This window comes from Sebastes umbrosus, chromosome 8 (genome assembly GCF_015220745.1).
Source record: "Sebastes umbrosus isolate fSebUmb1 chromosome 8, fSebUmb1.pri, whole genome shotgun sequence".
In the NCBI taxonomy this organism is placed as follows: Eukaryota; Metazoa; Chordata; class Actinopteri; order Perciformes; family Sebastidae; genus Sebastes; species Sebastes umbrosus.
Genome location: NC_051276.1, coordinates 25,541,357 through 25,557,450, shown reverse-complemented (window position 1 = coordinate 25,557,450; position 16,094 = coordinate 25,541,357). Strand labels below are relative to the sequence as shown.

At 36.5% G+C, this 16,094-nt stretch overlaps 1 protein-coding gene across 5 annotated transcripts in view; it reads left to right on the top strand.

Annotated features, from left to right (window-relative positions):
• The first annotated feature begins 2,946 nt into the window (after positions 1 to 2,946).
• Positions 2,947 to 16,094, top strand: part of dmrt1 (doublesex and mab-3 related transcription factor 1) — a 31,668-nt gene continuing 18,520 nt past the window's right edge. The window contains exons 1-5 of one of the 5 annotated variants that reach the window (XM_037776877.1): positions 2,947 to 3,366; positions 4,767 to 4,941; positions 6,498 to 6,655; positions 13,535 to 13,727; positions 14,211 to 14,303. In XM_037776877.1, the coding sequence (XP_037632805.1) occupies positions 3,133 to 3,366; positions 4,767 to 4,941; positions 6,498 to 6,655; positions 13,535 to 13,727; positions 14,211 to 14,303 (853 nt within the window). In that variant the 5' untranslated portion in view covers positions 2,947 to 3,132. Of the gene's footprint in view, positions 3,367 to 4,766; positions 4,942 to 6,497; positions 6,656 to 13,531; positions 13,728 to 14,210; positions 14,304 to 16,094 lie in introns of all 5 variants that reach the window. The other 4 variants (XM_037776880.1, XM_037776876.1, XM_037776879.1 and 1 more) reach the window with 4 other exon arrangements.

Here is a 16,094-nt window from a genome sequence, read left to right as displayed (position 1 = left end):
AATCCAAAACATAAGATATAAATCAAGATAAAAGAATATATACAACGATCCAAGACAAGAAATTATAAAATAATTATAATAATAATAATAATAATTATTATTATTATTATTATTATTATTTATTTGTATAGCACCTTTCAAAACAAAGTTACAAAAGTGTTATGCAATAAAAACAAATAATAAAAGTAAATAAAATCCAAAACACAAGATATAACACAATACCCAACAATACCATAATAAATAAATAATACAAAAACAAACACACAAACAAACAAATGTTTCATGGGCTACAGTTTAAAGGCATGTTGGTAACGTCATTTATTCATTGTGCATATTGAAATTTTACAAAAGAAATTGAAAGATATTGAATCTCTGCTTATTTTGTTTCCTCAAAATAGGCAACATAACCATTTCCACATGCCTTACATCTGTCGCTGGCACACTGTTCAGTGATACTACAAAATAAAGTTTTCTCTGTCATTTTATCACCATTAAAATATGTTTATTATTGAACTCAGTTCACACAGTTTATCTACTAGATATTATGAAATTGATACCCAGTGGTGTGGCCATGACCTCTGGCCCTCTCTACCCGGCTTCCAACTCAGTGGCTCATTTGGGTGGTGTGAGCCAGTATTGCATGATTTTGTTTTTCATTACAGAGTGTACATTTTCTGTTTCCATATTTTCCTTCACGTTATTAAATGTCAGCTGCTCATCTTTTCTTTCAGTACACCGACCTCGCTGCAACCGCCTGTTATTGCTCTGAGTGCAGTCCTACTAATAGAAAGGTCAAATGTGTTAAATCCCAGACTTCATTACTGCGTTATAATCTATCATTATTACCATATGCTATAGAGGCAATTAAACTCAGTGTTGTAACCCTGCTTTCAGTTACCTTACAGCACCAGGACCTCAGCCAACGAAGTGTAGAAGTTATTTACTCAGCGCTGTGTAAATGACTGCTTTTTAATTGGTAACTTTTCATCCGCCCTCCATTTGGCTGCAGGGATTTTAATTGGGTGCCTTTGTGTGTTTCACCTCACTTCACTCCCAACCTATAAATCCACTTGGCTGACTGAGTGACCAGTGTGGAGGTTAATTCACTTTCAGCTCAGTCAAGCCTTGTAAATTAATAAGAGAGTATTAATTCACCACGTAGCATATTAATGAAAAAAGAGCTACAGTAAATATATTTTAGTAGGATGCTACTCAGATATTATAGCATAACTACAAGCCCAGGAGGGGGGATATCATAGTTTATTATATTATAAACTGAGTACCATAGACACAATACAAGATTCAAGATATTTATTGTCACGCCGGTTATACAAGTACAATCGTGTGAAAGGCTTTTTGCTGGGAAGCTCCATTAAAAATAATAAGTTATATTGCAATAATAAAAGGAAATACTTCGTACAAGGCATATTAAGAACATATACATGTATATACAGTATAAGATATATAATTGAGGTATTGCACTTGTTTATTGTACTGCAAGCTGCTGCAGGGAGGTGCAGTGATATAATAATTGGGGGAACTAACATCTGTTCATTTGAATAAATAAATAACTAATAAGAATAAAAAATATTATTATTACAGATATTGTTATAATAACAACAATAACAATATTATTATTATTATTATTATTATTATTGGTTATTTATTTAAATGTTTTTGCATTTTTTTTGCAGCTTTTGCATTATTAATCTCTGACTTGTCTTTGAAGTGGCTGTCAAAAACTAAATATAATAGACTAAAGTAAAGATGAATGCATGACTTTTACTTGTAACAAAGTATTTCTACACTGTGGTATTACTACTTAATAATAAGTTATATAACAATAATAAAAGGAAATACTTTTGTACAAGGCATATTAAGAACATATACAGTATAATATATATGATTATTATTATTACTGATATTGTTATAATAACAATATTATTATTATTAGTTATTTATTTAAATGTTTTTACGTTTTTTTTGCAGCTTTTGCATTATTAATCTCTGACTTGTCTTTGAAGTGGCTGTCAAAAACTAAATATAATAGACTAAAGTAAAGATGAATGCATGACTTTTACTTGTAACAAAGTATTTCTACACTGTGGTATTACTACTTAATAATAAGTTATATAACAATAATAAAAGGAAATACTTTTGTACAAGGCATATTAAGAACATATACAGTATAATATATATGATTATTATTAGTACTGATATTGTTATAATAACAATATTATTATTATTAGTTATTTATTTAAATGTTTTTACGTTTTTTTTGCAGCTTTTGCATTATTAATCTCTGACTTGTCTTTGAAGTGGCTGTCAAAAACTAAATATAATAGACTCAAGTAAAGATGAATGCATGACTTTTACTTATAACAAAGTATTTCTACACTGTGGTATTACTACTTAATAATAAGTTATATTACAATGATAAAAAGAAATACTTTGTACAAGGCATATTAAGAACATATACAGTATATACAGTATAAGATATATGATTGAGGTATTGCACTGCAAGCTGCTGCAGGGAGGTGCAGTGATATAATAATTTGGGGAACTAACTGTGTTCATTTGAATAAATAAATAACTAAGAAGAATAAAAAATATTATTATTACTGATATTGTTATAATAACAATAATAACAATATTATTATTATTATTAGTTATTTAAATGTGTTTGCATTTTTTTGCAGCTTTTGCATTATTAATCTCTGACTTGTCTTTGAAGTGACTGTCAAAAACTGACTTTTACTTTTACTTGTAACAAAGTTATTTCTACTCTGTGGTATTATTACTACTTCTAGAGTTACACAAACAGAAGCTGACATTGAACAATTGGGCTGTTTTATTAATTATGTTTTACTCATAATGTGAATAATAGTATCAAAATAAGAAGAGTGAGAGCAGCATGAGGGATGCCACTCTGCCAGCTTTTCTCCCCCTCATCCAGCTCGTTTCCTCCCACAGTCACATCAGCAGGGCGGAGGAGGGACCGGTGACCTTATAGCCTCCAGCCTGGCACCAGTACTGGAGCTTTAACCAGCCTGGACAAACTCTACAACAGTTGTCTGTTGGTAGTTTTAGTTTATCAGTTAGCACTACGTTGTTTTATATCTCCCAGCAGCCATGATGAGCAAGCAGGACAAGCAGAGCAAACACGTGCTGGAGTGTCCCTCATCTTCTCCATCTGTGTCCCCACCTAAAGGCCAGAAACCCCCGAGGATGCCCAAGTGCTCCCGCTGTCGGAACCACGGCTACGTGTCTCCTCTGAAGGGACATAAGCGCTTCTGCAACTGGAGGGACTGCCAGTGTCCCAAATGTAAACTGATAGCTGAGAGGCAGAGAGTAATGGCGGCCCAGGTAACTAACTAACCGTCATCTAACTAACCGTTATCTAACCGTCATCTTTTTAACCGTTATCTTTTTTAACCGTAATCTAACCGTTAACTAACTTTTATCTAACCGTTATCTTCTTTAACCGTTATCTAACCGTTATCTTTTTTAACCGTTATCTAACCGTTAACTATCTTTTATCTAACCGTTACCTTTTTTAAACTTGTACCCGTTAGCACGCAGGCTAACGTTAGCTCGACTTAAATTAGCTTTTAAACATGAAGATTTGTTGTAAAAACAAACGGTGAGACAGGAAATAAAACATGTAATTGTTTTAGTAAATATTTTGATTTATGTTTGTAAACTTTTTAACTGCTGTTGATAAGTTTACTTTACTAACAAAGCCACTTCAAATGTCAATCTACTGTAGCAAGCTAGTTAGCTTAGTTAGTTTATGGCACTTTAAACGGTTATAATGGTTTCAGGGATGTTTCATGAGTATATCGTTACACATTGTTACAGTTAATAAATATATATGAAATAATAGGTAGTATATAGAGCAGCTACATTTACTATACTTTGTGGTCATTTACTTTGTAACTTTGCACCTTGGAAGTAACTTTTTTTTTTTTTTTAAAGGTCCATATTATTCTCATTTTCAAGTTCATACTTGCATTTTGTGTTTCTAGTAGAACATGTTTACATGCTGTAATGTAAAAAAAACAACTTTATTTTCCTCATACTGTCAGCCTGAATATGCCTGTATTTACCCTCTGTCTGAAACGCTCCGTTTTAGAACATTTTGACGGAATTTCAACAGAATTACGTTGCTAAGCAACAGCTTGGGTCCATGTGTACTTCCTGTCAGCTGATGACATTCACATACGCTGCAATCAGGAATAAACTGTGACACATTTAGAACGTTTACGTTTAAAATTGTGTCAAGGGTCTAAATATTGTATATTCGTGACATCACGAATGGGCAGAAATCCTGACAGCTTGTTTCAAATTCAGAGTTTCTGAATACGGGCTGTGTGTATTTCCCTGTGGATTGAGTGTTTCGATACTTTCACAGTATTTATATAGGACTTAAGCCTGCTTTATAATAAAAAAAAAACAACATGAAAATCTCACTTTTTTTTATAATATGGGACTTTTAAGGCAATTTTTGGTTAGGCAACAATAAAAAAAAAATAAACATTAAGAATTACAACACTTCAAAAAAAGCTAGTGGCAAAAGACAATGATATTGCAGGACATATCCCATATTCACGAGACAACAATCAAGTATCACAATCCTTTACCAATTATGTATTATTATTATTATTATTATTATTTTGTAGCATTATCAAGCAGATGACTCTGTTCTGCAAAGTCACAAGTAGATAAGGGTAATGTTTTGATTTATTTCCTTTCCTCCCATCCAGGTCGCCCTGAGGCGACAGCAGGCACAGGAAGAGGAGCTTGGGATTTGTAGTCCGGTGGCTCTGTCCGGCCCAGAGGTGATGGTGAAGAATGAAGCTGGAGCAGACTGCTTGTTCTCTGTGGAGGAACGACCCCCGACACCAACCAGTACCTCCACTTCCTCTCTTGCTATCACAGGTGAGGTATCGCCAAACATTATTCACTTACTGTCCTGCCTCTCATGTGTCACACTACTAATGTACAGTAGCTGACAGCTGATTATACAACTTAATTAATTAATTAATCGCACATTTTTTACATGTTCAAAACATATTTTAAAGGGAGATTTGTATATATATATATATAAGCGCCTTTCAAGACACCCTACAAACAAGATAAGACAGTCGATACAAGATTACAGTAGAAAGAACAACAGAATGAAATTTAAAATAAATAAAGATAAATAGGTATATTCATAATAAAAACATTACGAAGTGCCGTGAAAGGCTAAACTAAAAAGATGTGTTTTTGATTTGTCAAGTATTTAATACTCTCATCAACAAGGGAGTGGACAGATATGCTTGCTTTATGCAATGTATGTATTATTGGAAAAATTGCAAACATTTTAGTTTGACAGGCAGCAAAGCCACATTCTGGTCAATCAAGTATTTTGTGTGTTATATTTGTACATAGAAATCACTTTTAAAGAGCCATTCGATTTCCTGTTTAGTTCACTGTTATTCAATATTGTAAAACATGAAGAATTCCACAGGACAAGAATACTTTTATCATTATGAAGAGACATTTTCATGGGAAAATCAGTGAAAATTAAAGTAGATGTTGGTGGCAGTAGCATGAAAGGGCATCTTTGCGGGGGTGTGGAGGCAGACCCAGATATGGTGTTCCCTGTCGGCCTGATATCACACTTTAGGAAATGGAATATGACTGAGGTCAAGGCCGCATGCGTCTTCTGCTTTGTGTTCATGTGAGAGTTTATGTCTCTGGCTTGGCAACAGAGAGGAAAAGACTGAGGTGGAAAAAGGAGTTGAGCACTCTGTGATTCACTGATGACAAGAACCAGAACAGGGACAACAAATGTCATTATCTTTGTCTTCAGTGGTGCACACAGTGTCTTCACTGTGTAAGACGGAAAGATCAGCGTCTGCCTGAGAAGAATGTGGCCTTGTTGATAAGGAGGGAACAACGGATAGTGAGTAATGATGATGATGATGATGATGATGATGATGGTCATATTCCTCCTGATAGGGCAACCCACACTCCTGTATTGTGATGGTGTGTTGTGGTACGTCTGTTAATTTGACGTCAAAAACACCTGCCACCTGCAGATGGTGCTGTTGTTAGCAATTTGAGCTGGGGGTGGAATGACTAGAAACATCCTGTAAAGTTCAAGTGTTCTTTTAAATATTAAATAATGATTGATCTAAAGATCTACCGCATGCCGAGATCCTTATAAGTTGATGAGTCTCAACGTTTGATTTGAAGATTGTTGATTCATTTGTTTTCAGCATCAACAAAGACTCAGCTGGGAAAATAAAAAGTCAGCTTGAGCTCTGCTGTTGGATGCATAATTCAGAAAAACTTGGTTAGTTTTACAAAAACAACTCAAGCTAGTACATAAATGCATAAATATAATCCTCAGACCATATCTCAAATGCAATAATGATCTAAAATCCAGCCACAAACATCATAGTTTAGCCTCTGAGCCGATCTTTGCCTTATTTGTGTATGTCCAGGCAGTCGCTCGGCTGTGTCCCCCAGCCCATCAGCTGCTGGCCGGGCTCATAATGAGGGATCATCAGACCTGCTGCTGGAAACTTCCTATTACAACTTCTACCAGCCGTCACGCTACCCCACCTACTACGGCAACCTCTACAACTACCAGCAATACCAGGTAACTAACTAATAACCATGCTGCTGTTGATAGTAACAGTCAAACTCTACTTGAAGCCTTTTTTTAAAGGCTCATAGATATTGTAGGTATTTCACATGCAGGTTATCTGGCTAACTTGCCTCCATGGAGGGTTTTTGTGCCACCGTTTTAAACCACTGGGCGAGCACAACATGGGAAATATGTGTGTGTACGTGTGCCTTAATTACAATACATAATCTTATTTAAATTGTCCTGTTACCTCAAACTTGACCTGTAACTAACTAGGGATAAACTGTTGTGGGTTTTTCAAGGCCGGTATATTACATTAATGTTTTTTGTGTTTAACCTGCCTAGAGGAATTTTTATTTCAGTATAACTTTATTGTTCATCATGGTGGAAAAGCTTCTGAAGCCAAGACCACTATGAGACATCTCCAAAACTTAAGATGTTAAGAAAGCAAAATACAGCTTTTCTGCAACTTCCCCATCCTGTTTTTCCATAGCCGTGGTCAGTAAGGAAGCTCCCATCATAATTTGGTAGATATTTGATAAAAGGCAGATATCAACCCAGTTTGAAACCAAACTCAGCTACACTTTCTGTAACAGCCAGCACTGGGAAATATTAACATTGTAAAAAAAAAAAACAGTTTTAGTTGTATGTTTGCTAAAATACTCAAAATTAGGGCTGTTATTCGATTAAAATATTTAATCGCAAATGAATCGCATATTTTTAATCTGTTCAAAATGTACCTTAAAGGGAGATTTGTCAAATATTTAATACTCTTATCAACATGGGAATGGGCAAATATGCTTGCTGTATGTATATATTTATTTTTGGACATCAAGCAACCCAATTTTAACCCAAACCAAACTACCATTACTGTACCAGCCAACACTGGGAGATACTAACATTGTAAAAAAAAAACAAAAAAAAAAACAGTTTTAGTTTTATGTTTGCTTAAAAAAGCTGAAATTTAGTAACTTCTGTTTAATATCTGTACCGTCCCAGAGTGATGGTACATTACAGTACACACTATGTTAAAGTGATGAACTGGTGTCGTGTGTGTGCGTGCGCGTGCCTGTGTGTGTGTGTTAGAGGGGGAACGTCTCATCTAAGCTGCTTCATGCCACAGAAACAGAGGAGATAAGCTGCTGAGCTCTGAATCACCTCAGCATGAACAAGGGCTACTTTCTGTTACCTCGTCAGATAACTTGTCACGGTAGTATGAAACTCATGTCAGTCAGCGTGCTCAACTGTGTGTATGCATAGCTGGATGAGATGACAGTAGTACCAAATATTTGTTCCAGAAATCATCCATCACACCAAAATCATTGTCTCTTGAATAAATATTTTTTGCTTGATAAGCAATTGATTGATTGATTATCAAAATGTAGTCATTTTCTTGTCAAATGGATTAAAAATGGATTAGTCATTTCAGCAATAATGAAAGTTATATGGCTTGGCATAGAAAATAACAGACTTACAGAATACAAAAAGAAATCAAATTGTATTTTAAAAACAGGAAGTGTCACTTTGATATGACAGTGATGTAACTCGTGCATGTGTAGGCAACCTTGTGGACATTTCTTGGCGTGTGGTAGTGATTCATATAAACTTTTTATTTCTTTGTTTTCCTTCGAGATGGATGAGAGTGTCTGCTTTAATGTCAGCACTTACGGTATAACGTAGGACACATCGGGGAGATGGTGCCTTACATCCCACCAACACACACACACACACATACACACACACACACACACACACACACACACACACACACACACACACACACATGGTCCCTCATTCACCCATCTGTATATTCACACTGATTTATGCTTAAATGTATCTCTGTTGTGTCAAATGAGATGAGCTTGCGCGTGAAGCAGATTAGATCTATAACTCTCCAGTGATCTCAGATGAGGTGGTTTGTTTTTTATGAACAACATTTGTCCACCCCGGCTCTCCCCTCTCCGTTCCCCCAATAGCAACATCTAGTTTTGGGGTCACTGCCTCCGCTAACCCGCCAGCGCAAGGCAGGGCCTGAATTGCAAAGGTTAATGGTATTGTCTGTCGGCAGAGGAACAAACTGCTATGCCTCAGCGCTCGGAGGAGAAAGTGAGCACATTAATGCTAATCAGTTAGCACTCTTTAGCATAATTTAGCCATCCTCCTTTGTGATTTATGATATTTTCAGTGAAGTTGTCAGGTTGAGAGGGCTACGTGCTACGGTTATTCAAATTCAGGGACTACTTCTTTTTTTGTATTTGCATGAAGAGCTGATTATTTGAAGATGAGTTTCAATTGTGTCACAAACATACAGTTGCACAATTTGTAACTAGAAAGTGTCTTTAGAAATAAAATATTTTTTTTATTATCTGAATTTGAATAATTATCATGCTTCTTCTACAAAAAAACAGATTTCCTTTTGTGTCTCCTGTCTCCTTTACCTGTCCTAAACCTCCACAATTTAATGGCTTATACTCTAATTTTTGCATCCCCAACTGAAGTGATTATCCTTGAGTTACTCAATTTTGATTTTGTCTCCATATTTGCTGTTGAAGCACTGATCGCTGTCGTCTTTCTGCACTATCCAGAGAGCTATGATGTCTTTTCCCATTGACTTTCTGTTCATTGAGTTAGTTTCTGAAGGTGCCACTCTTTTCTCCATCATAACTTCTTAACATCTGGTGAAAGTCTAATAACATATTTTTAAGAATATATATAATTAAAACGATTTTATTATTTAAATGGCAATTTTCACCTACAACATTTTTAGTTGTTTTGCTCTAGAAGAGCCTCATGGTTTCATTCAAGTGCTGTGCCTGATACAAAGCTGCAGTTTATATTAGCGATTGCCATAATGGATGTTTATTCATTTAAACATTTTCTGGCTGTATTTATCTGTTTTTATGTATTTAGTAGGGCTGTCAAAGTCAACGCGATAATAACATGTTAACGCAAATTCGTTTTAACGTCACTAATTTCTTCTGATTTTAGGTTGTAGCGGGCTCTGTTTAAATCTATGAAACTAGAAAACCAAAGGAATCCATTGGTATCAAAGTAAGGAGGTTAAATAATGCTCCAAACTTCGCTACATTTTGGCAGGGAAAAACTGGCATGGCCATTTTCAAAGGGGTCCCTTGACCTCTGACCTCAAGATATGTGAATGAAAATGGGTTCTATGGGTACCCACGAGTCTCCCCTTTACAGACATGCCCACTTTATGATAATCACCTGCAGTTTTGGGGTAAGTCATAGTCAAGTCAGCCCACTGACACACTGACAGCTGTTGTTGCCTGTTGGGCTTGTGTTTGCCATGTTATGATTTGAGCATATTTGTTATGCTAAATGCAGTACCTGTGAGGGTTTCTGGACAATATTTGTCATTGTTTTGTGTTTTTTAATTGATTTCCAATAATAAATATATACATACATTTGCATATAGCAAGCATATTTGCCCACTCCCTTGTTGATAAGAGTACTAAATACTTGACAAATCTCCTTCATGTTGCCGGTGTTATGTTGACGTCAACAGCCTCGGCTTGGCAGATGCACACGGCCTGTCGAAAACCAGTGGTTCTGATAGTCCTTTTTATAAACAAACATAGTATTATGTTAATCATGTTGTCATATTGTTTATTACGAATGCAATACAGGGTGGATTTAGTGCCGTCGCCGTCGCCACCTATTGCTTATGTCAGCTACTTTTTAATTTGCCAGAACGTATTATACTGACAAATGGGGATAGGGCCATTCTCGGTTTCGCATCGGCCACCGTAGTTCTTCTACACGCTTGGCACACGGGAGAAGTTTCAGTTGGTTGCATTCTGCAACCTCACCGCTAGATGCTGCCAAATCCTACACACTGCACCTTTAAGTAGTTTATTTTCCTCTGCCATCCTCTTTGAATTTATTACAAGTGTGCAAATGTCATTCTCAACTACAAAATGTGCGGTAAAATATTAATTTCCTTTAAATCATCAAGCTAATCTTAACAATAGCGATTGTCATAATATAGTGATCTATAGGTTTTGAGCTCTTTGCATGACTAAATCAAACCCGACAAGGAAACACTGTGGTCTTTATCAGTGTCAGGCCATCTACCTCCTCCTCTCCTCTCCTGTGCACTCAGTGGTGCTTGGCTGTCATGCAGGTGGATGATGATAATATAAGGGTGGTGTAGAGCTTCCAGACAAGAGATGGTGCCAGATAAGGAGACAGGCCCTCTCAGGGAGGTAAGGGAGCCCCCCCAGGAGTCAGCAAGTTAGCCAGTGAGGTTGGAGGAAGGACTTTGGATGCGTGGCAGCATTCTCTTCAAGGCAACTGCAGTATATATCTATCAATTTGTTTACCCACTAATGTTCTGTGCCATGAAAATACATTTAGAAACCGAGGTCTAATTTATCAAGTGATCATGAGGTCATCTATGATTCTGACAGATTGTTGCTTGTGCAGAACACTTCTTAGAATTTATTTCAGTGGAGAAACTAAAGAATAAAGATGCTGATATGCTGTCAGATACGCTGTTTCTGCCTTTACCACCACCACCTCTCTGATACTCTGTGTGTAACAGTGCACACAATTTATGGTTCAACTTGGATATGGGGTCACTGTTCAGTATGATTTTGGTACAGAGGGGGAAACATAAGATTGAATTTCCTTTTCATTTATTTTTGAAAACCACTAAACAGTGGCTCATGGTGTAAAAATGAAGGCGCTCAATCAATTGTATAAGGTCGAGAAGTAATCTAAAATAAAACAAAAGGCAGTATGTCAACAAAACTACGCACACACGAACCAACATTACTGTATAGCTCAAGCACTGAAAGGATGTTGTGTTTAAATCCTATATTCTCTGAGTCTCACTGAGTATTGTAGCATATCTGAAGTGATGAACACTCCCAGTGAACCGGTTATTGGTTTGGCCTTTGGCTGCTTGAACACAGAAGGGAGAATGGTAGAAATAGACTCACTTTAGAGCTATTTCCACAGATGATGTCTTCTTCTTCTTCTGCTTCTGCTTCTGCTTCTTCTTCTTCTTCTTCTTCTTCGTGTTTATTTGAGAATCGCAAATCAACTTTAAAAGTGCATACCACCACCAACTGTAAAGGAGTGTGTAGATGCTGCTTCAAAGAAAGCAATTTGGCTTTGTATTATCAGCCGATAATTTATCGGCTATAATTTCATCATCGGAATAATACATATACGAATAATAATATAATATATTAATATAAATGTCCCATTATTGGCCGATAAGTTATCAGGCGCAATATCTAAGTGGAAGTACATCTGTCTTGTGACTTGACCATGGATTCATTGGCTAGATAAATCTACAAACTAGTTCAAATAATATTCACCCCACCAGTAGAAATTGAGAAAGGTTTATAGACTATTTATATGGCATCAGATTGACAGTTTAAGCAAGTTACTCTGTGTGGATCTGCCTGTGGCCACTGGATGTAAATCTTTTCTATAAGCACGACAAAACCAAACTTGCCTTTTCTGTAAAGCAACTTTCACTAAGACAGTTTTGTTTGGGGCTGTATGTGTCCTGCAAACCGTAAGCTTAGTGCACTTTCAAGACTCCAGTCCAATCTCTATTGTATTTTTCACGGCCTAATACAAGAGCTGAGTGTAGCTTAAATAACAGTTTATAAAGCTGTCGGAGAATTGATGGTGTGGACAATACGGGTGACATATTACAGGCTGACAGAAATCAAATTCCATAAAAGTGAAATTGAAAACCCTCCGTGAGGCGGCCTTGCTGCTGAGTAGACAGCTCGTTTTAAAGTTTTCAGAGGACTGGAGAAAGCCAACGCCGCGTGTTGCAGCCCATTTTTAGAACAAGCCACGGACGTGTGAACTCAAACACTACTAATTCTCTGTCATATATTGTTTTATCTCTGTGTTTCTTCCTGGCATATTTCGTTGTAAAGTGTTGCCTGTGAATATCTGATGGCTGATTCGGAGGATTGTACATATGCAAAGGGGTCATAGAACAATGGTATATTGTATTTGAAAATTTCAAATGTATATCAGAGAATGTGTTTGTATATCCACTGGTGTTGTTGGGATTAGTATACTATGCGCGGGTTTATGAGTTTTTTTTATAAAAGAAAATAGGGATAAATAATTATTTATTTATTTTAAAAACCCTTCTGTTGCTCAGATTAAGTCCTGATTTCGTACTGAAAAAATAGCTTTAAGGACATAGTAATATATGAAGTCAGAGACCTACTGCAGGAGTTATAACTTGTATTATTTTGTTGGTGATTTCGCCTTGAAGAAAATAAAATGTAGCCTCTTTAACAAACAATGAATAATCAGCAAATAACTTTTAAAGCCAGAATGTGCAACGTTTTGGCTCCAGCATTTGTCACTCATCTTGATCAGCTGTCTACCTTGAAATGCTATATAAGCTGAAGCAAAGATGGCGTCACCTGCATCTAAAAAGCCACCATAGACATAGTAGAAGAATATTGCTGAAACAGCTGATATTAATTTAAAAGCATGATGCAAGTGTTAGGAATGTTTGAACTGCTACGCTTTGCTATTTTCTTCATATTTTCCTCTGCTGTGATTATTTTTGTGGCTCCTTTGGGACCACGTGCATCACCTCATGACACCATATGACACACACCACCAGCACCAGATTAAACACAGCAGAGCTTTCCCACAGTATCTCTAATAGATAATGAAATATTCTATTTTATAGCTGAAACAATTTGTCGATTAGACAGAAAATCAATTGGCATCTAAGTAATTTTTGAAGCAAAAATGTAAAAAAAAAAAACATTCTCTCTCCAGGAATCTGATGATTAGGATGTTGTCTATGAAATACAGCATATTAAATCAATTGTTTCTCCTTTGTGTGTTTTTGTGTTGTTCCGTATGAAGCAGATGCCTCATGGTGATGGCCGCCTGTCCAGCCACAACATGTCCTCTCAGTACCGCATGCATTCCTACTACCCAGCAGCCACCTACCTGACTCAGGGTCTCGGCTCCACCACCTGTGTGCCGCCCTTCTTCAGCCTGGACGAAAACAACAACAACAACAACAACAACAGCAACTGCTCTGAGACCATGGCAGCCTGTGAGTGACGCAGAAAAACACTCACACACACACTCTCACACTCACACACACACTTCTCAGGCCCCATAAAGTTTTACCCAGACTTTCTCAACAGTGTGGTTAAGTACATTCAAGGGAGGGTTGCACTCAAGTCAAGGGTGCCATAAAATTTATAAGATGAAATTAGTCTAAAGTGAAGCTTTTTTTACTTTTACGATACTTACTTTTTTACTTTACTTCAAATACATAACTGTGTACGTACAGTAGGTCTGACTCAATGTGTTGCATCAATTTTCAAACTGAGAAATTTCATGAATGAATCAGAGGAAGTAAAGGACAGAAAGGTTCATTAAAATTACACTCAACTATTCAGCCGTAACCACTTCTCATTTACAGTCGTTCATGGAAATGAAAAACACACATCTTTTAACCTTGTTATCTTTTAACCACAAAACTGTCCAAGACCTGACGGTGCAGCTCTGTTTCTTTTCGTCGTGTTTAAAGATGAAGTAGATCTGATCTCTGATTTCTGGCACCAATCTCAGATGGGAATCTCGCCTGGATTTTCTGCCTCTCTGCCAGTAGCTGTGAGTTCGGGTAAATCAGATTGTGCGTATTGCTTAATATGTTCAGTAAACTAGTATTTGTGGAATTTGCAAGGAAAGCATGCTGAGAGTGAGATAAGAGGGGAGATCCAGCACAATGCAGTGGGAGAGAGAGAAGCATTCTGGGCTGATTGGCATACCTTTTCAAACTGAACATTGCTTTTAGGATAAATACGTTTTAAATTGCAATTCTGTAAGACACTTTTTCTCTCCATCTTTGGTGCATTCACTCTGTGCATTGAAAACTCCATTCTGTGATTGTCCCATTTTGTTCTGGTCCTCTGGCTAATTTACTGAGTGTCTATGCATATACAGTATAAAGAACTGTTGTGACCCTTGTTCATAAACCTAAAGGTCATATAGGCTGAAATACTGTAGATTGATAAACCAGCACCAAGCGAGACGCTATGCTGGAGTTTTTTCACTTTAACTTAAGTTGTGCTGCCCTCCGACGCACCTGCCACACATTCAGGTGTGCAGAGATATTTTTCAGTTATGTGAAGACTTAGTTGTGTAAAATTAAGCTTTATTTCTCTTGTAATTAACCAACTCTATCTGGTGTTACCCTGGTTTGACTTGAATGGGTTGTGATTGACAGAAGGCAGTTCCTGTTAGTTATTACATGTTTCCTTTTGTTTTCTATTCTGTCTGGAATTGAATGGGAGTGACGAAGGTTTAGTAAAACATTTTTATAAACTTAAATTAAAATACAGCAGTTTGATTAGTGATCTTACCACCCAACACAGATATGAAACAAAAGTTTTTTTTTGTTTTTTTTTTTGTTTTTTTTTTCAGGAATTAGAAGATGAAGTTGATATGTTAAACAACAATGGTTTTGTATATTATTACTCATTTATAAAGAACATATGGGAAAAGTGTCATTAGCACAACATCAACATCCTTCTTTTAGTGAAATAGACTGCTGACACCACCAGCATCACAAACCTAAAGACCCCCGCATCTCCCCTTTTTACCTGTATTTGTTTATGACTTTCACCTGTCCATTTCCTGTGAGGGTCCCACGTCAGGCTCCTGCCGTGAATCTCCACGCTCCATTACAAGATAACAACACTCTCCGCGGGTGGTCCCACATTTGGTGTCGACTCAGAATCCAACACCAGAGAAACAAACCGTCTAAATCAGTGATTTTACAACAATTTTTTCTGGCTTGTGACCCCTTAAAAGGAGGCAATATCTACATCTCTGTATATTTTTAATCAAAGCAAACTTACCAAAAATAAGTATAAATTACTATGAAAAAAAGAAAAGTGATGAACAAAACCAGGTCATCTCTACAACACTAGTGAGCGTCTGACAGTTCCAGTTATTAAAGTTAAGTTTTTCCAAATGTACAGTTTGACGGAAACAAATTATTGTAATCATTTTCATTGCTTTTGGCTAGTATTGTTCCCATTATCAAAGCTGATTGTATATGACGGGACAGTGATAAAGAGTCTTTTGAGCATATGAAATTAACCAAGTCTCAGTTATATTGTAGAACAGGTCAAAAAATATTAGACCAAAATGAATCAAACATTGGACACTCACAAAAGTGTATCTATTACAAAATTGAGACACTGAGGGATAAAACTTGTTCAACATTACTTTTGATTAAGGGAACCTATGTATTAACTTTAAACTGTATTAAACTTTGCCTGGTGTTTACAGTACATGTATGGATTCAGGCTAATGCCAATTACCACATCTTATTTGGCATTCATTGGAATACTTTTGAGGAACTGGGGTGTAAGTACAGTATATCCTATATTTCATAAGAAAAAGA